The following is a 21,016-nucleotide window of genomic DNA, read 5'->3' as shown; positions in this document are numbered from 1 at the left end:
CTATTTCCCCCAAACAGAATTGGACATACTAACATTTTACCTGCAAATGAATTAGAATGTCATTGAAGACCAACCTTTTATTTTTAAAACCAGACACACTCCACATGAGGTTATACATATGAAATCAAACTGGCAAGGAAGAAAAACTAGCATTTGAAGACAACAGGTATTTAAAATACTCCAACAAGATATTTCATTGAGTACAAAGGACTATAGGACCATGTTTCTTATGGACCAGGCACTCAAGTGGGTATTTTATATTTACAAATCTCTAGTTTCATACAATGATCTTAAGTCAGATGCACTTTAATTTTTAGTTTAAGAACCTCAGAATTTATTAGTTTACAAGATGCAGCATTTGAATTTGATACTAGACATATCCTCAACTCTAGGCTACATATTGCTGTTCACGTTACCTATTCCTTGACTTCCTGTTGAACATGACATATCCTGAGCAACACATTGTTAAAAATTCATTAGTTGTGGCCAGGGGCCAGTTCTTACGGAATGTCTTAAACAGCAGGGATGAGCTAGTGCCGAACAGACTTTGTCAACTTTCTTCAAGACAAAGGGAAATATGGAAGTCAGAGGGCACAGATGTTATACTGACCCAGCTTTAGACTTGACTCACTGTCTTTGAGAATATGAGTTAGAGTAAGTGGTAAGCATCTTTTCTAAATGATGTCGGATATACCACATCCAAGCATGACAGAAGGGAGACCATGGGAAGAGGTGCCCAAACCCCACAGGTACATCCAGAAGGTGAGGGTCAAGGCAGGAAGATCAGAAACTGATGAGAATGAGAAAACTCAGGCGTTCCGAGGACAGAGGGTCATGGGGGCTGGGCAGTCCCAAGGATTGAAGTATGGATAGGCAGGTTGGGAAAAGCGGCATTGGGTAAACTTGTAAATGAGTGACCCGTGGTTTGTGACATTGAAGAAGGACACTATGCCCTCTTCACAGTCAAGGAAAACCCCAATCCGATGGAGAGGGGTGGCCACAAAGGGGTTCAGAACTGTAGGGCCACAGTTGGAAGAATCCTCAAAGATACTATACTTTGATCCATCCTGTAACCCTATAACCCAGTAGCCATTCTGAGGTTTGTATCTGTGGTAACCATTTGGCTGACTTTTGCTGCATCGTCTAACATCAAACTTCAAAGTACGTTTTCTAGAGTAAACTCCCAGGGTCCAGGCATTCTTTTCAGACACATCCACTTCCCAGTAATGTTTTCCTGACAAGAAACATTTGGAGCCCAAGATACCATTATTACAACACTTAAAGGGCCAAATGGGCACAGATGTCACTTGTCTATGATCTTCTGAAAGAATGAGATTCAAATTTAGGTTTTCTGGATTAAACGTGAAGTCCGCTGCAAGGGGGAAAGAAAAGAAAGAAAAAGATCAGATGGCAGATCCGGAAGTAGCTTGTTTGTGAAACATTGTGAAAAGCCAATGGAAAGGTTGGGGGAAAATAATACTGACTGACTGTGGGAGAAGGTAAAACAATGCAAGAATGTTACGTAATTGTTGTTTAGTACAGGATCTTGCTAAGTGTTCCAGGTTAGCCTTAGGCTTGTGATTCTTCTGCCTCGTCTCCCTACTGCTGTGATTGTAAGCATGTACCACCACGAGAAGCCTTAGAGGAATACGTTATGTATACGAGGTAAGATAGGAGATGAAGGTGATGAGGCCTCAGTGAACACTTGGTAAAAGATGGTCAGAGCACAGTGATTTGAACATCTGCAACATCTTACCCCAGTAGGCCCGGACAGCTGTTAGCTCTGAAATGATAAAAGATTTGGTGACTTTCATTAGGAGCAAAAATTTAAAAGAGGTAATACTTTGCTCTAGAGGTAAGAAATGGTGGTATAAGAAGAGGTATTATGAGACCTTTATGAAGGTTAAAGGTCCTTTCTGGTAAGCAAGAACACTTTGCGGTGCTCCCTCAGACACAGCTGCATCGTCCCCCTCACAGAATGCCCACCTCCCTGATTCTCCTGCTATCTGTATCATAGGCACTCTCCCACTGCTCTCCTCACCTCTAAACTTTTGTAGCATGCCACTTAGATCAGGAGCTTGGAATACCATCTTCAGTTTCTTAGAAACTGCTTTTGGCTTCTTTAGTGTCCAGATCTGACTCCTAGGGATGGAGAAATATTTTAACCTTTACATCTGTCACTTTGTTGTCTCGCTAACACAACAGCCTTTATCTCTTCCACATCACTGATGTGCTTGATTCCTGAGGAGACTAAGGGAAAGTGCTGTGAATCAGAGGCCACAGGCCTGTGAAATGTTCCCTGTGACACTGGAAGGATCTACACCTCTTTTTTTTTTAAAGATTTATTCATTTATTATATATAACTGCACTGTAGCTGTCATCAGATACACCAGAAGAGGGCATCGGATCTCTTTACAGATGGTTGTGAGCCACCACATGGTTGCTGGGAATTGAACTCAGGACCTCTGGAAGAGTAGTTGGGTACTCTTAACCGCTGACCCATCTCTCCAGCCCGGATATACACCTCTTAAAGTCACAGTTGCCTCTTCTAAATATGGGGGGGAGGGGACTTTCATCTCTTTTGAAATCTCATGAAAGTAATATATATGTGGATGACAAGCATCAGGAAGACTTTGCCACAGAACCAAGGGTGTGGTGAGGACATACTAGTTCTCAAGGGAATTGAGAGCAAGGCTGAAAATCCTGGCTGCAATGTAGGGCTCTGCACAGTTAGCCTGTGAGTTTGTGAGTAGTCTGAAGCCTGGGTTCCAGTGCTAACTGCCCCCGACCCTCGTCCCATAGAGATAACAGATGGTTGGGGGGGGGAAGAAAACCTAAACTCCAGGTATAGCCCACATCAGAGATAACAGATCATTATGGGGAAAAATCCTGCAAAAGAAAAGTTGTGGCTTAAAATGAATGCGGTCAGCCAGACTCAGTGGCTCCTGTCTGTACACCTAGCACTCAGGAGGCAGAGGCAGGATGCTCAAAACCAACTTCATCTACTTAGCAAGTTCGAGACCAGCCTTGACTCCGTGGAACCTTGTCTTTATAAAGAAAAACAAAAACAAACCTCAAATGAGCCTGCTTCTAATTTCATGTGCTTCTAAAGGAAGTTGATGCTATCAGATTGACAACGACATGTTCGGGGAATATACTTTAACACAGGAGTTTGTAAAACATGCCAAGCAAGAGATGGACAATCAGAAACTTGCGTCAGAACCACAAATCCCAAGGTGTGTGTGTGTGTGTGTGTGTGTGTGTGTGTGTGTGTGTTTAAGTCAGTAGAAATCTTGTATTCTCAGTAAGCATAGTGTGTATGATAAACAGTCCCCATGGCCTGCCTTGGGCCTTCTTAAGGTGTGCTGTGTAAGAAACACCTATGAAGCAGGAGATCCCGGACTGGCAACAGAAAGGGAGTGTGAAACAGTGACATGAAGTCACAGAAAATGTCTCTGAAATCTCTAATGCCCTGAGTGGCCCTGATTGACTTATACTGTCACATTCACTACCACTGAATCTGGTTCATTCTCAGTGAGGATGAAGCAATCAAGTCTTCACCTGGGACTAGCAGTTCTAGATGATGCTGACGTGGTCTCTGATCTGGGACATATTTTTCCCACTGGTATAAAAACATTTGCATGGTTCCTGTTTTAGTTGGGGTTTCTAGTGCTAACATTATGGCTGAAAGCAATCTGGAGAGGAAAGTGTTTTTCCTATCCTACATGTCTGGATCACAATCCATCATGAGGGAGGTCAGGGCAGGAACTCAAGACAGGAGCCTGGAGGCAGAAACTGAAGCAGAGACTATGGAGGAGTGCTGCTCACTGGCTTCTTTCTTATACCCTGCTCAAACTGCTTTCTTTTTTTTTTTTTTTATTCCTCCAAACAGTCTTTTATTGGAAGCTTACATTCATGTTTCACGTCATGAACAATTAGTGAAAGTGTCAGGAATTACTAGAAAATATGTTGGAAACATTGTATTAGCTACTATGATACCTCAATAAATCTTGATACTATCTCTCTTGCTATCACTGGTCTGTCATGTCAAACTGCTTTCTTATACAATCCAGGACCGTGGGCCCAGAGTGACAATAGGCCCTCCATAACAACCACTAATCATGAAAATGTCTCACAGACTTGCCTACAGGCCAGTCTAATGGGTTAGCTAGCTTGTATTACTAATGTGGTAAAACTAATCAGGACAGCTACAACTCATCTTTATTACACAAAAGCACCCCTTGGGGTCACCCATACTCACCATTTCAAGATACCGCTTACATCCTGAGGAGAAGAAAGAAAAACACAGGTCACTCACTACGTGTGAGAATTAGAGCAGTGTTAGTGGAAAAAACAAAGGAGGAGGAGGAAGCAGCAGAAGAAGCAGAAGCAGCAGCAGAGGAGGAGGAAGAAAAAGGAGGAGGAGGAGGAAGAGGAAGAAGAAGGACAAGGAGAAGAAGATAGAATCAGAGAATCAAGAGTAAGTTACTTTATTTCAATTTTTTTCTAGATAGTTTCTCTAACGTGGCCCAGAGTGGTGCTGAACCTCCTTTTTCAGCCTCTCAAGTGCCGAGGTTACAGATAGTCCCCAGGAAAACTGGCTAAAAATACCGTTTTTCTTGTTTTAAAGTTATGCCAAAATATCAACAAAACTGGCAACCCTTAGGCTAGACACACTAGGAAAAAAATGAAGAGGTAAATTTTTCAAACTAGGAAGAAAAGATGAGACAGACATTGCTACTGACCTTAAAGAAATTAAAGAGAATCATGGTGGTCCACACCTTTCATCCCAGCACTCAGGAGGCAGAGAAAGGAGTTTGAATTTGTGAGATCAAGGCCAGCCTGGTCTACATAATGAGTCCCAGGCCAGCCAGGGCTATGTAGTGAGACCCGATCTCAAAACAAAAGCAAAAAGAAAAAAAAAATTAAAAAGAACCATGAGGATGTGCGGTATGGCTCGGTGGTAGCATGCTTACCTAGCAAGCGTGAGGCTCTGAATTCCCACCCCAGTTTGCTGTGTTATAAAAAATTTAGATAAGTTAGAGGAGAAGAACAAATTCCCAGAAGTACAGAACCAACCAAACTTATTCGAAAAGACAAACCATGTAAAAAGATTAGACTGGAAGTCAAAGTTCAAACAAAAGCCAACATGGCTTCACTGTTGAGCTGTTCTGAAAGTTCAAAGAATAAACAACACCAAAACTGTTAAAGCAACACAGGAAGAAACAAAGCAACAAAAGCACCCCAGAATGAGGATACAGTTTGCCACTACAGTGCTTGGGAACAGAAATGAAAAATGGCAGTCAAGAGGGCTCAGTGGGTAGAGGCGCCTGCTGCCAAGCCTGGTGACCCAAGTTCAATCCCTGGGACCCATATGGTCAAAGAAGAGGCCAGACTCCCACAAGCTGTCATTTGTTCTATACCTGTGGGCTGGGGCCTGTGTGCATGCATACATGTATGCACACACGAACACACGTGAACACACGCCCCCCCCACACACACACATGATAAAATACATGTAATTAAAATTTTTAAATCACAAAACAAAAATGAAAACCCATGGCTATTATAGTCATGAACAAATATTTATCCCATAAATGAGGTTTGGTTCAACATAAAGACATCAATCAATGTGACAGACCATATTAATAGAATAAAGAATAAAAACCACACAATCTCAATAGTGGTGAAAACCTGAACAAGCATTTGACACACCTCCACATGCTTTTCTGTAAAAACAAGAGGAGAGCAGGCAGGATTAGAAGGCACATTCTGCAGCCTGTCAGTCAAAGATGTGTAACATCGCCACCCCCGCCTCAACCCCAACAGCCAATATCATATTTAATGGGGAAAAATGGAATGTTTTCCCCCAAAGTAGGAAAAGAAAAAGGAGAAGAGAATATTCTCTCCCATGACTTCCACCCAATGCTGTGTTATTAGCACCAAGAAGGAAAGAGAAAATGTCTCTGCACTCTGAGGTGATCTGCTCCTTCCTACCTGCAGCAGCTCTGTGTCTGACCACTCACACCGACGCTCTAGATCCGAGATGAGTTCCTCCACCAACTGGCTCTGCTGAGCCAGCTCAGCCTCTGCCCCTGCCAGGCTGTCTAGTATCATCTGCTCCTCTTCCCTGAGTCTTTTCAGCTCGTTCTGTTCCTCCTTGTCCAGGATTCTTCTAAGTTGATTATAGCCTGTTTGGATCCTTTGTCTCTCGGTCTGGATCTGGTGCTGTGGGGATGGAGAGAGAGGTGTAATGAGTCTGCCAGGCTGAAGGAGGATGTCAGCGTAAGTAGGACTTCAGACCAAGGGAGACAGAGGAATACAACAGCAATCTGAGGGATGCTATTCTCATCTTCTATTTTCCCTTTAGTACAAACAAACGCAAAGAAGAATAAACAAACAGCCCTCTCCTTGTCTTATCTAAGGAGCATCTGAAAATATGTAAGACAAGGAAGGGGCTCAGATTGTAGATGGATGCCTTGGGCACTCATGTCTTCCTACATTAGCACTCTTACTTTTGGGGGAATTTTCACTTGTTTATTTGTTTGAGTTTTTTGTTTGTTTGTTTGTTTGTTTGTTTGTTTTGCATGGTGTCTCTCAGCCTTTGACATTATACAACTATTTTTTTTATACATTTTTTTTTCCGGAGCTGAGGACCGAACCCAGGGCCTTGCACTTGCTAGGCAAGCACTCTACCACTGAGCTAAATCCCCAACCCCTATACAGCTATTTTTGCATTCAATTTCAAATACGTATATGTATTTACAACATTATGCTCCCATCCCTCATCCCTAAAAAGTAACTTGTTGGATAGCTTTGGACTTAATGAATGTAAGGAAACAAAGACGAAGGGCCTAATTGGTTCGGGATCAAAGAAGGTCGTCCTAAGACAGCTCTCAGCACCACTCAGGGAACGATTCCTGCCTTCCAGGAAATTCTGTCTTCTTTGATGTCAGCTTCAAATGTCTCCACCTTCTCCTGCTCCTTCCTCAGCCTCTTGAGAGCTTCCTGGAGATTCTCCTGTGTGAAAGGAATCATACGTGTCATGCGTTCTACCTGCACAGAGAACTAACAAAGAAACCACTTTGATCCCAGAAAAGACCAGTTCATAAAAGCTATGAGGTTGATGCCTACAACATGGAGAAAGTCTAAGGAGGTGAATGAATGCATTCTTTATCCCTAGAAGAATAAAGTCATTGCCTACCCGCTGTCTTCCCTTAATGTAAGTATAGATCACGAGGCCAGGCAACCCTTTCCTCACATTCAGTTCATAGTGGTCCCCTGCAGTTGCCCTGCTGAGCAGAGCAGTGAATGCTACACTCAGAAAGCATTCCCACGAAAGCAATGCAAGGGAAAGGGACCGGAAACCTTGTGTTCTTGGTTAAAAGACTGTGTACTGCAGGCCAACCCGTTATTTAAATATTTAAATAGAAAGAAAAGGCATTTCTAGGTGTTAGGAATCTAGTGGTGATGTGAACAGGAAGGAATATTTCTTACCAAGAATCACTTTCTGCCCTGTCTTCCTCCATCATGGATTTACCTGACATTCCCTGACTGCTTCGTCCCGGAGGAAGGTGTGGTGACCACGATGCTCCTGAGAACGCTCACAAACCCAGCAAATGACCTTCTTGTCCTCTTGACAGAAGAGAAGGAGTTTCTCTCCATGGTGTACGCAGAGATCTCCCTTTTTCCCAATGTCAGGGCTCAACTTGACTTCCCTGAGTCTCTCTACTACATCTGCCAGATGCTTATTAGCCTGTAGATTTTCAAATGAGAATCTATTGCCACACATAGGACAGAGGCTTTTCCCTCTGGGGTTGGTCACTGCAGTCTTCTTCACGGTGAGGCAGGCTTGGGATACATGGTGGCCAGAGCCTAGATTCAAGGGTTTTATCAAAAGCACGTGGCAGACAGGGCAAGTGGCCTCCTTCTGTACATCTGTCTGATCTGTTGAGGCCATTATGCTGCCCCCTGTCCTTTCCTGTCCTGACCTCTGAGGCTCTTCTTTCTTAAGGGCTACTGGATGGCTAGGAGGATTATAAAACAAATGGTGAATCAGTCCTCAAAGACAACTCAAGGCAACACGGCCACTAAGACTCCTTCAAAGTGGACAATACTATGGTTGAAAGCACTCAGTTTTCAGCCGTGATCAGACAGAATCTGAAACAAAGAACAAACCAGTAATATTTGGTAAGTAGAACAGAAGTACTACACATGAAGAATGCAGTGGTCGCACAGCGAAGTGTAGAAGAAAGAACAGAAAACATGTTAACATAGGCCTTAGCACTGTGCAGACGTGCAGTCCAACAGCAAAAGTCCTGGAATCTGCATAGCTCACTCATAATGGACAAAGTCTTGATTTTCTTCCTAGTAGTTGGCCACAGTGTTGTGACAGTCCTTTTATTGGGACCTGGCAAGTTTAGGGGTGTCTTTTCTGGCTTCCATTATTAAAACAAAACAAAACAAAACAAAATAGCTGGGTAATGATGGTGCAGACCTTTAATCCCAGCACTAGGGAGGCAGAATTAGGTCGATCTCTGTGAGTTTGAGGCCAGCATGGTCTACAATGTGAGCTCCTAGACAGTCAAGCTACACAAAGAAACCCTGCCCTGAAAAATCAAAGTTAAAATAAAATTTTTTAAAAATCACGTATTTCAAATCAAGATCTAACTACAGACAAGAATAAACCAACACCAAAAATTAGTAGAAAGAAGTAAGAACTGAAATTAGTGAATCTGGAAGCTAAAAGATTAAAACGGATCAATGAAAGGATAAACAGGACTGACAATTTCTTGACCAAATGAGCCAAAAGAGGGGTAAATGCATATGATCAGTACTCACTGTATTCGTACACGCAATTTAAAAGAATGAAAGATATTACTTTTAAAAGTGAATAAAGCTAGTGAACACTGAAAGATGATATTCAACCAACAGTTGATTGGTAATAATAAAAAGTTTAGGGGTTGGGGATTTAGCTCAGTGGTAGAGCGCTTGCCTAGCAAGCACAAGGCCCTGGGTTCAGTCCCCAGCTCTGAAAAAAAGAAAAGAAAAAACAAAACAAAACAAAAAAAAGTTTAAAAATCACTATGATGTCTGGAGAGATGGTTCAGTGGTTGAGAACACTTGTTGCTCTTCCAGAGGATCCAAGTTCAGCTCCCAGACCCACATGGTGACTCACAACATTCATAACTCCTATTCCACAGGAACAGGAAACCCTCTTTTGACCTCTGAAGTCACACATACATGGCATACACATTCTCCCTCATTCTCGTTTTTCTTTTTCTTTATTAATTTTTTTTAAATTGTATTTTTTGAGGCAAGATCTCATGTAGCCCAGGCCAGGCATCAAACTGGCTCGATAAGCAAGGTTGACCTGGAACTAACTTCTGATTGTCCTGCCTACACTTTCCAAGTGTTCAAAATATCCACATGTAACACACCACTGAACTGTCTTGAGAAACCCACACTTCCTCTTGAGTGTGTACATGCTCTCTGTCATAGAAAGTCCTCCAACTCCTCACAGAGTCTCCTCTATGGATTCTTCCTCCTATGACCGAAAGACTCCAAAGGCATTAGATAGCAGCTTCTTCCTAGCCCTCTCTTTAGAGACCCCCACCCATATTCTCACTGCAACACTGCTCCAAGCCTACCTCCTGTCCCTTTCTCTGAAGCACCTCTGGAACAGCTTCCTTTCAGTTTTAAGGAAAACAGCCCCCCCCCGCCCCCCAACGTTTAAATTCCTCACATTCTTAAGAACCTACTGAAAAGCCAGGAAGTGGTGGCACATACCTTTAACCCGCAGTTGGGAGGCAGAAACAGGCAAATCTCAAGTTCAAGATCAGCCTGCTCTACAGAGCTAGTTTCAGGGCAGCCAGGGCTACATAGAGAAACCCTATCTCCATAACCCAAAACCCAAAACAATATAAAAAGAGATTCTACTGAACAGCTTGCTTATCTAAAAGCTAAAGTTGAAAAGCTTCAATTTAATTTTCTAAACCTGTGAAGCAGGGCACTAGTTATCCTCTAGTATAGTCTATAAGTTACTTATGGATTTTTTGTTTTTTGTTTTTTTTTTTCTGTCCTTCCTAGCTGGAGTGTAACCTTGTAGAGTTATTTCATATTAAATAAATATTGAATGGGTGCTTTAGCACACTTTTTTTTCATGCCAGAAACAAGCTTTATTTCCATTGACATTTTTCATAAATATAAAAGAGACCCCCAATTATCGTCTGTGTTTAGCCTAAACTCTCCAGCATTCCTGTGCAGACTCAGAACAAGGCAGGTGGGTGAACTCTGAAACCGGAGGGTACTGGCCAATGGCGGGTCTTTAATCCATCTATCACGGTGCAAAATGCCCATATGTTAGCCTAACGTGGTAAATATCAATATCGAACCAAGAACCGTAACACCTCTCTGCCCAGCAATAGCTAACTCTTGTTAACTGTCTGAGTGAGCAAACAAGGAACCGACGTAGCTTTCAGGGCAAGAAGAATGACCAATAAGGCCTAAGCCAGATGAGGACACTAGGGTCTCTTATGGCTATTGAAACAGAAACAAGCAGGCTTGCATTCCCAGCTACTTACAAGGCTGAGGCAGGATGATATTTGGCCCCAGAAGGCCAGGGTCAACCCAGTAATGCAGTGAAACCAGTCTCAAAAATAAATAATGAATACGTTAAATAAATTTTTAAGAAATGTTTAGGTATATTTACTAAGAGTGGGCTCCAGAGATACATGGGGTTAAAAAGTGACTGGAGGGGGGGTGGGAGGGTGGGGAGGTGGTTGGGCGGGGGGAGGTGGTTGGGCGGGGGGAGGTGGTTGGGCGGGGGGAGGTGGTTGGGCGGGGGGAGGTGGTTGGGCGGGGGGAGGTGGTTGGGCGGGGGGAGGTGGTTGGGCGGGGGGAGGTGGTTGGGCGGGGGGAGGTGGTTGGGCGGGGTGGTTGGGGTTATCCAGCCTGCCTGTTTTCAGGTATATCAAGGGCTCAGGATGTTAAGGTGACTGATACCCCCTCTGTGGCTGCAACGGGGGAGAGGGGGTAAAGACTCCTCTTAGTTGAAAGCCCCTGAAACTCTACAGTATCTAGTAGGCAGAGGGGAGAGGGAACTAGGACAAGGGAGAAAAGAGAAGGGGACATGGGGAGCTCTTGAGATTCCAGAACTGTTTACAAGGTGCATCACTGCCGCGGAGCAGAAGGAACACGGAAGTGTTTGCCCGGCGAAAGAAGGGGCTTCTCCAGAAAAGACCTTCCTGCTCAACTTTCAAGTTGTTTCCTCTTGAAACTCTTCCTCTACAGCGGTTTGTGAACTGTGAGCAATAAGCCTCTTCTAAGCTTCCCTGAGTTCCCTCCTTCCAAGTTGTCCCTCCCTCCGCCCTGGAAAAACTTTTGCACTCGCCTTAGGACCCTCACCTCAGGCCCAGAAGGTGAAATCTTTCTTCCCTGCAGAAGCGGGCGGTGAGGAAAAGCCAGGGGCAGGCTTTAATCAGCCAACCAGCAGCGCCCCCCTTTCTGGATGCCGAGAAAAAGAAACTGAAACTCCAGACCAGCGGATATGTGAAAAGGGGAGGAAACTTTTGAGTCCTAAGGGCCGGCAAAACTCTAGGCCACCGATAGAGGGCGATGCAGGGACACTGGTGATCCAGGGGCTGCCTGAAGTCTTGACTTAGAGGTGAAGTTTTCAGCGGCCAAGAAGTTTTTTTGGTAGTCATAGTTGAGGGCTGTCACTTATATCAGGTGGGTAAAGGTCTTGTTAAGGGAAGATTCCACTCAGCAGGAAGGCAGCCACGAACTCAGAAGAAACAGGAGAAACTTTTATTAACGTGTGAGCCGAAAGTCAAACAAATGGCCCAACAAGCTATACAGTTCCTTACAGCGCCAGGTAGCTGTAGTATTATTTCTGTCTAGTCACCATCTGAGGGTGGTCTGAGTTCCTTAATCCTGAAAGGTGTTCAGTTAGGAGAATAGAGAACCCAAAGACACATAGGAGGACACTTAAAAAAAAAAAAAAGAATGGGCTTTTATTTAATTTGTGAATAACAATAGTCCTTTGGTTATGAAAATAGAATCTGCAGCATGCCCTGCCCTTTGTCCACTTTGACAATCTCAAGTGTCTCCACCCCTATTTCCCCCAATGTTTGCATTAGCATTCCTTTAGGCTCCGCCCAGCAGTTACCTAGCAACTGCTAGGTAGGCCTGGCTTGCTATAAAAGGGACTGTTTCGCCCCTCCTTCCTTGCTTTCTCTGACTCTTCTCTCTCCCTCTTACCCTTTCTCCTCCCCCCTCAATCCCTCTCCTCCAAGAGTTTCCTGCTGCCTCTCTCTCTCTCTCTCTCTCTCTCTCTCTCTCTCTCTCTCCCTCTCTCTCTCTCTTCCACTCCTTCTCCCTCTCCCTCTCTCTCTGGGCTCTCCCACTCCCTTCTCAACCACCTTTCCCATGCCCCCCAAAAATGGGTTGAATGGGTGATACCTCTGTGGGGAGGGATGCCTCAGCATGGGCCGGCTGAAGCACCCCTCATGCCTCCCCATACCACGCCCTACAAAACAATCAAAAAAACCACCCAAGACACCTTACCTTTTAACAAACAGGCATAACTCTTGGCCTACCTGAGTAAAGCAAGCTCACTTACTTGCTTGGCCAGGGTTTCTCCTAAGCTACCGTAGATAGATAGATAGATAGATAGATAGATAGATAGATAGATAGATAGATAGATAGATAGACAGACCTCTTTCTCTCCATCCCTCACCCCCAATCTGGGGAGGCTGCCAAATGCAAAAGCAGCTTGATATATAAAGAATTACCAAATCAACCCAATCAACAAGAGAGAGGGAAACCATGCCTGAAACAGGAAATGGTGCTAGTGAAGTTGTAAGGGTCCATGATTGACTGATGGATAAAACGCAGAAAGCGTTTTCTGTAGAAGTCCAGCATGCTGGGGTCTCCTATTACAAAGAGAGAGGCACCCAAGTGAGCTTGCAGAGCTGATTTAAAAGGCATTAGGGAATTCTGGGATAGGTGACTTCCACCTTAGACTATTGAGTCCATCTCTATGGTTGTTCTATTACCAGAGTGTGGGGGCTGGGAACTTGCTTGGGAGGTCTGGGGACTGTTACTGAGGCAGTAGCTAAGGGAGTCTGGAAATTGCTGCTGACCCACTGTCCTAGCTTCAGGCCGGGTGGCTGAGACATTCCACTACCTGGGTGTGAAGACTGGAGCCTGGGTTTTTTTTTCTATCAGTAATTGACTTGCCTGGGCTTGCCCAGTTCTTAGGCCAAGTCTCCTTAACTGCCAATTTGAAGTCTGTCATGGAATCAGCCTAGCTTTCTCAAAGTCACAGACCTTAAAGGAGAATCTACAACCAGACCAATCCAATCCAAACTTTTTTGTTATACCCACAGATAAATGTAGTCCTTGCTGTATATGAGGGGTGCAGTAAAGAAACTGTCTTAGTTAGGGTCTTATTGTTGCGAACAGACACCATAACCAATGCAAGTTTTATAAAGGACAACATTTAATTGGGGCTGGCTTACAGGTTCAGAGATTCAGTCCATTATCATCAAGGCGGGAGCATGGCAGCATCGCAGAGTCCAGGCAGGCATGGCCCGGGAGGAGCTGAGTTCTTCACCCGAAAGAAGCCAGGAACAAAATCAGCATCCCAGGAGGAGCTAGGAGAGCCTCCAAGCCCACTCCATAGTGACACACTTCCTCCCACAATGCTGCACCTTCTAATAGTGCCACTCCCTGGGCCAAGCATATGCAAACCATCACAGAAACCACCAAATTGGCGGCTCCATAATTAAGGCAAAGGTTTTTTTTTATTTCACATATGTGAGATATATATATATATATATATATATATATATATATATATGGACAAGGTTCCCCTCCACCACTACCTTGATATCCACTATTCTCTCCTATTGTTCTCACTATTCTCCTTATTGGCCACACACATATATTAATTATGTGTGTATATAATATTCTGTATTCAATATATATTATATACAATACAATGTATAATATGATTTACAATATAATATATAGTATATACAATACAATGTATAATATGATTTACAATATAATACATAGTATATATACATAAAATGTATAAAGTATGAATGAGAGAACATCCAGAGGCATCTGTAAGAGTCCAGAGCAGAAACAGACTGGACATGGCCAGGTCTACCTTGGCCAATGAGGAGAATAGTGGGAAGAGTAGGAAAGAATAGCGGATATTAAGGGGAACCTTGTTTGTCCTTATATAGAAAACAAAGGGGTTTCTGAGAAAGAGGAGGCCTGGGGAAGTGAAAAGAGCTGAAATGCTGACTTGAGGGCTTTGAAATGTTTAAAAAGTACTTGTGAATAGGGATTATAGGAACACTGAGGCTAGCACTGGCTTTGATATGCAGCCACAGGTATCTGTCCCTTCTATTAGAGGCAATGGAAATAAGTCCTTTTCAGAAGTTTAGTGAGGGGTGCTGGCTTTTATTGAACCAACAAAAATCTTTCTAGAGTTCAGCTTGAATTGGGCTAAGACTGTCATTTTGAATATGTGAACTGCCTGAGACCTAACACTCGCCCCTCAACAAGGAAACTTCCCTTTGTAACAGATGGAGACCACTACAGAAAATCAGAACTAATCAAAATGCAGAGTTGTGGAGCCCAGTCCCAACTGATACATCTACCAAACACTCCTGCACCTAAGGCTCAGGGAACATAGCTGAAGCGGGGGCAGAACGATTTTAAGAGCCAGAGGACCAGGGAGTTTGTAGTGGGACTGTGTCTCTCTGCAATATCTGAAGCTACGCCCGAAAAGTCTCACCATCATGACTGCTTAAACATGAGCTGAAGAAGACACACACACACACACACACACACACACACACACACACACACACACACACACTATAACAAAGCCAACAAAAAAGGTGGTGTTGTGTGGCATTCATAGAAGAAATTTACTGTGGACTCAAAGACAGCAAGAGAGGAAAAGAAGTACCATGAGGCTCAGTTCCGACAGACATTTGGGAATTTTCATGCAGAAGATTTAAAGTAGCCTTGATATTGATACAAAGGAGATAGGGAAGAGTTCTTTCGGGAACCAATTATAAGTGACCTTGGCCCAAGAACATCACTTTTGGATACCCCAAATTCCATATTTTAATGTGGAAGCAGTTTGATAAAGTTCTCATAGTAACAGCAAAAAAGAAAATAATAAGTCAATACATTTTCAAATACATTGGTGGAAACAAGTGGGCAGATTAATCAGAGGGGAAATCTCTGCTTCTGGCCTCAGATGCTACCTAATGACACTCTGTTGCTTGGTTAGAAAACCAGTGCTTGTTTGCACTTTCCAAATTAGTTATGTAATGAACACAAAGACATGTGCAGAGGAGAGCAGTACAGGGTTAAATAATAATTTGACAATGAACTTTGTAGCATTCAAATGTTGCAATTTCTGATTGAGGAAAAGAGACATGGAAATGTTTTCTTCTGGAAGCAGTTTGTTGTGCCTGCATGAGGGCTCTATACATTAGTATTCAAAGGTCAAACTAAGTGCAATGGGACTACTGTTTTTCTACAAGTTTGGCTTCTGTGTCTTCCATATATGGTAACATACAATGTGATTGGATATCCTAAATTATCAGGTCATGGAACTAAGGTTGTGAAGAGAGGAGGGCAGCTTGGGGAGCATGCCAAGGCTCTAAGTTACATGTTGGCCAAATCACATAGACAGTTCTCAGTTCTCATTCTCTTTGGCCTCTGGAAAACCCCACTAACCACTTCACCAAACCTGCAGCACTCACTGACATGGTAATCGATCAGCCTTGCAAGGTTCAACCGGAAGTATAGCTTCCCTTTAACTTTTACTGACAATGACCAATATGTCAAAGACTAGAACTTTAAAAGTATGAAAAGCCAGTTGTAGAATGTTAGCAGAGAGATGAGGGTTTTAAGAAAGAAAAGGGTTAGATACTGAAAACTACCACTAATGTGCTCATCAGTGGTACTACCTAGCTTAACTAACAAGCAAAAATTGTACTTTTCAGTATCATGACCCAAACCTTAGCAACAGGTTGGACATGGCCAAACTAAATGCAATGGGAGTTTGCAAAGAGGACTCTGAACTTGAAGAGATGGCAACTAAAATTCTCCAATGTCAAATGCAAAAGAAAAGAAAAGCTTATCTATGAACCAGAGAATGCTAGAGGCTACATGTACCATTGAAATACAGGAATTGTTGGGGTCTGGGTATTGCCCAGACACTAATCTCAGTCAAATAAGGATGGTTTATTGAATGTCACACTCCAAAGACTGGTTGATCAGGGACATGATTAAGGTTCAGAAGCTGAAACATGACCTTGAGTTACGACCCTACAGTATTTTTAAGTCTAAAATCTGTAAGCATCTGTGCCAAGTTATTCAGGATTTAGGGATAGGGGATTTCATTAGGAACAGGTCTTTGCTGTACACTTATTCCATTCCCATTGGTTTGGGTATTCAACTGTGGCAGGGGATTTGCCTTGTCTAACATTTATGCCTTAACTTGTCCGGCAGAATGGGACTTACCTTGTGTCTTAGTCAGGGTTCTCTAGAGTCACAGAACTTATGGGTAGTCTCTATATAGTAAGAGGATTGGTTGATGACTTACAGTCTATAGCCCAACTCTCCAACAATGTTCAGCAGCAGCTGTGAATGGAAGTCCAAAGATCTACCAGTGGCTCAGTCCCATGAGGCAGGCAGGCAGGCAAAAAAAAAAAAAGATTCTTCCTTCTTCCAATATCCTTATGTAAATCTCTAACAGAAGGTGCGTCCCAGATTAAGGGTGTGTACCACCATGCCACAGTCTGGGGCTTGCTTTGTCCCAGGTGACCTTGAACTCAGAGATCTCCTTGTCTTAAACTCCAGGGATTCATAGCCACTTTGCCTCAAGATCTCCATACCAAGATCCAGATCCGAAACTTGTATCTCCCAGCCTCAAGAGCCTTCCAATTCTGGATTGTAGTTCATTCCAGACATAGTCAGGTTGACAACCAGGAATAGCCATTACACCTTCTCTAAAATTTATGTCTTATCTCACCAGTCAGGATGTCAGTTCCCAGGGAAGTGTTAAGATTAAACTTTACTTGAACCCTACTGAAAATAGAAGTCTTAATCCAAATAGTTTCTTATATTGGCGCAGGTGTCTTTCTTATGTTGGGGTCCATCCTAGGGGCAGCTCATAAGAGCAAATGCCATAAAAGCTTCTACACAGGTGCAGGAAGTGCTCCTGGATGGTTGGTTTGGGTTCACACTTATTGTGGGTAATTATATAAAGGAGTTCTACTAAATTCTATTATGATTGGTTTCCAAGGACACGGAATATAATTGAATATGCAAACAACTTGAGCATGAGAAAATTTCCTAGTAACAGTAGAAACAACATCAGAAAGTGTCCTCATAATATTAGTTACAGCACAAAATGGCAGGCTAGCCAGGTAACAGTTGCCTAGGCCTTAAGATTTTACCTAGACAGGGTTGAAGATTTAGCTCAGTGGTAGAGCGCTTGCCTAGCAAGCACAAGGACCTGGGTTCGGTCCCCAGCTCCAAAGGAAAAAAAAAGATTTTACCTAGACCTTAACAGGAATGAAGACAAAGATGGTCAATATGAGGAGGAGAAATGGTTGAAATTATAAGCCAGGAATTTATAAAACTTAATGTTGGACGCTAAATCTGAAATCCACTGAGTGTAACAACACCCAAAAATTCATTTTTAAAAAAGCAAACTATAGTGTTGTCAGGGAAGAGAATATCCAATTAGTTGGTGCAAAGAATTGAGTACGAGGCCTTGTACATGATTAAGTCTCACCTTTGAGTTTCTCCTGAGATTAATTTTTTTATAGCTTCAATTTCTCATTTATTATATATAAGTACACTGTAGCTGTCTTCAGATACACCAGAAGGGGGCATAGGATCTCTTTTACAGATGGTTGTGAGCCATCATGTGGTTGCTGGGAATTGAACTCAGGACCTCTGGAAGAGTAGTCGGGTGCTCTTAACTGCTGAGCCATCTCTCCACCCCCTGAGATTAAATTTTAATCATTTAGCATGTCAATAAACTAAAATAAGAAACTATTACTGTTGGTAGGATAATAAACATTTTTGCTTTAAAATTAAGATTTCTTCACATTTAATTATCTTATCATTGAGGCTCCTTTTAACATAACTGTAGCCATTTTGTAATCAGTCTCCATTTTGCTCATAAGGTGAAATTAAGTTCAGGTGCTTAATATTTTATAGCTGACACTAAAGAATGTTACTAATAAGCCGAAAAGTTATGGTTGAAGCACTTGTACCCTGGTTTTTCTCTTTTTTTATAGATTTATTTATTTATTTATGTATATGAGTACACTGTAGGAGAACATATTTTATGTATGAGTACACATCAGGAGAAGGCATCAGATCCCATGACAGATGGTTGTGAGCCAACATATAGTTGCTGGGAATTGAACTCAGGACCTTGGGAAGAGCAGTCAGTACTCTTAACCGCAGAGCCATTTCTCCAGACCCACTTGTACCCAGTTATCTCAATGTTCTGAAATTCTCCTGTTCACTGTCTACCACTCCTTACCTCACTCAGGACCAATCAGTTTAAAGGTTGTCTGATAATACTTTGTCTAGTTAGCCAAAAATGTACCACTTCATTGCTTACCTTCAAACTTTTGAACCTCGTTTTTCATATAAAAAGTCTGCCCCAGGACAGTCTGGTGCCAGAATTAGGTTTTTCTTTCTTGTAGTCCTGGATGTCTGGTGTTATGGTGCACGTCCAATAGATTATTCTTGCTTAACTGAGATTGGTTTAAGTATGGCTTGTGTGGCAATTCCCAGACCAACATTCATGATTTAGATAAAATGTAATTGTCACTCTCACTGTAATAAAGTAACTTTTTTCAAATAATACACATTTTTTAAAAAGTATTTCTTTTATTATTGAGAAAGGGTCTTAATATGTATCCCTTCTACCTTGTAACTTCTTATACAGATCAGGCTGGTGCTGAATTCAGGGATCTGTCTGTGTTCACCTCCCAAGATTTGGAATTAAAGTCAAGGGGCTTTTATTTTTCTTTTTGTATAAATGTGTTTGTGTGTGGATGAGAATGCAGTATCCAGGGAGGTCTATAGAAAGTGTCAAGTCCCCTGGAACTAGTTACATGAAATTATGGTGTTGCAGGATATTTGATTACATCGTGAACCCCAAGATTGTGAACTGAAAAAACTTGGCTGTGGTGTGGCTCAGCCCTAGCACACACCTTTAGTCCAAGAACTTTCTGTAAACAAGAGCTACATAAAGTCAAGAATAGGTCAAGGGGCAGAGCAAGCAACCAGTTGAGAGGAGCAAAACAAACGTAAGGAAGTAAAAGGGAAGGTCTGTGAGTTGAATGATGTTTAAGACAGCTTGGAGAAGGAGCTTCCTCCTGGAATGTCAGTAGGGTAGGAAGGTCAGCTGGGTGAGTTCTCTGCCTCTCAGAGCTAAGCTTTCACTACAGCATCCGGTTGAGTTTCTACCTTAAGTTCTTCTGGAAAAGGTTTGGGGCCAAAAGCTTGCTCTAGCTGTCTGTGTCAGTCTTTCTGGAGGCTTTCAGTTACTTCGGTATCTAGGGTCATTTTCTGGTTGCCTCTTTGGAGCCTTCAAGCAAATTTAATTAAGGGTTTTAGAGGCTAGGACTAACTTCTTTGACCTGGAACTTACTGAATGACAAAAAAAAAAAAAAAAAAAAAAAAAAAAAGAGAGAGGGAAGGGAGGAAATACCCTGACAGATCTTTCTATCTTTCTGAACTTCTGCCAGTGCTGGCCCATCTTCCCACTCTCTTCAGGGCAGCTCAGGATGTGGAACCTGTACTTCTGGGATGCCACAGATATGCCATGTCCCAGAACAAACGCACACTAGGCTTTTACCAGAGGCCAGAATGCTCAAGAGCAGAAATGTTTTCCAGACACGATTTTCTTTCCAATCATCTTCCCAAGCCCATGTTTCCCAGCTGTGTTCAATTGTGGTCTTTATTGCCAGTCTTGGGTTTCTGGAGTGATGGCTCAGAAGTTAAGGGAATGGTTTATTCTTCCAGAGAACCTGAGTTTTGTTCCCAGCCCCATGGTTCAGTTCCAGAGGTGTGCTCACTCATACAAACACCTATGTACCTGACTGAAAAACAAAATCTTAAAATCTGCCCTCCATAAAAAAAAAAAAAAAAAAAAAAAAAAAAAAAAAAGCTGGGCTGGAGAGATGGCTTAGTGGTTAAGAGCACTGACTGCTCTTCCAGAGGTCCTGAGTTCAATTCCCAGCAACCACATGGTGGCTCACAACCATCTGTAATGGGATCTGATGCCCTCTTCTGGTGTGTCTGAAAACAACTACAGTGTACTCATGTAAATAAATAAATCTTTAAAAAAAAAAAAAAAAAAAAAGCCGGGCTGGGGATTTAGCTCAGTGGTAGAGCGCTTACCTAGGAAGCGCAAGGCCCTGGGTTTGGTCTCCGAAAAAAAGAACCAAAAAAAAAAAAAAAAAAAGCCCTCACGGTTTGGGGATGAGTGTACAGACAGGTTCTTTTATAAATAGGTACTTCCTGTACCTCCAGTCTCCCGGGCTCCTCTAGTCCAAGACTGTTTTCTTCTAGGGCTTCCTCAAGAACGGAAAGTTCATCTTGACAGTTATCCAGTAGAAGTGTAACAGGAGCCAATGCATAACTGAAGACTTCGTGTGGTGGCTTATGCCTGTAACTCCAGCAGTTGGAAGGCTAAGGCAGGAAGCCACCACTACAGTTTGATGGCTAGTCTGGGCTACAGGGTTAATTTTAGCGTAGCCTGGACTATAGAGTGTGACTGAATCCCCAAATAAATCCAAAAACAACTGAAGAAAGTTTTATTTAAATATATCCAAAATGTCATCATCGTTAAGATAATAGATTACTTTACATTGCTTTTATGGAAATCCAGAGTGTATTTCATAGTTGCAATACATTGGAGAGTACCCAAAAGCCACTAGTG

General features: G+C 42.7%; 1 protein-coding gene across 2 annotated transcripts; it reads right to left on the bottom strand.

Moving 5' to 3' along the window:
• Positions 1-40: 40 nt before the first annotated feature.
• On the bottom strand, positions 41-11,542 carry Trim34 (tripartite motif-containing 34). 2 transcript variants are annotated; one of them, NM_001276491.1, is made up of 8 exons: positions 11,407-11,542; positions 7,541-8,160; positions 6,925-7,020; positions 5,998-6,228; positions 4,262-4,284; positions 2,042-2,142; positions 1,757-1,783; positions 41-1,372 (listed from the first exon to the last, which is right to left on the bottom strand). In NM_001276491.1, exons 2-8 carry the CDS (start codon positions 7,958-7,960, stop codon positions 810-812), a joined length of 1,461 nt encoding a protein of 486 aa, NP_001263420.1. In that variant the 5' UTR covers positions 7,961-8,160; positions 11,407-11,542; the 3' UTR covers positions 41-809. The 2 variants fall into 2 exon arrangements, with proteins under 2 accessions (NP_001263420.1, XP_038959663.1); XM_039103735.2 differs by lacking the exons at positions 5,998-6,228; positions 6,925-7,020; positions 7,541-8,160; positions 11,407-11,542 and adding an exon at positions 4,746-5,834 and having other exon boundaries at positions 63-1,372.
• Between the last annotated feature and the right edge of the window lie 9,474 nt (positions 11,543-21,016).

The sequence above is a fragment of the Rattus norvegicus genome, chromosome 1 (genome assembly GCF_036323735.1).
Source record: "Rattus norvegicus strain BN/NHsdMcwi chromosome 1, GRCr8, whole genome shotgun sequence".
NCBI lineage: Eukaryota > Metazoa > Chordata > Mammalia > Rodentia > Muridae > Rattus > Rattus norvegicus.
The sequence above is the reverse complement of the archived record's forward strand: the minus strand, read 5'-3'. Positions and strand labels throughout refer to the sequence as shown.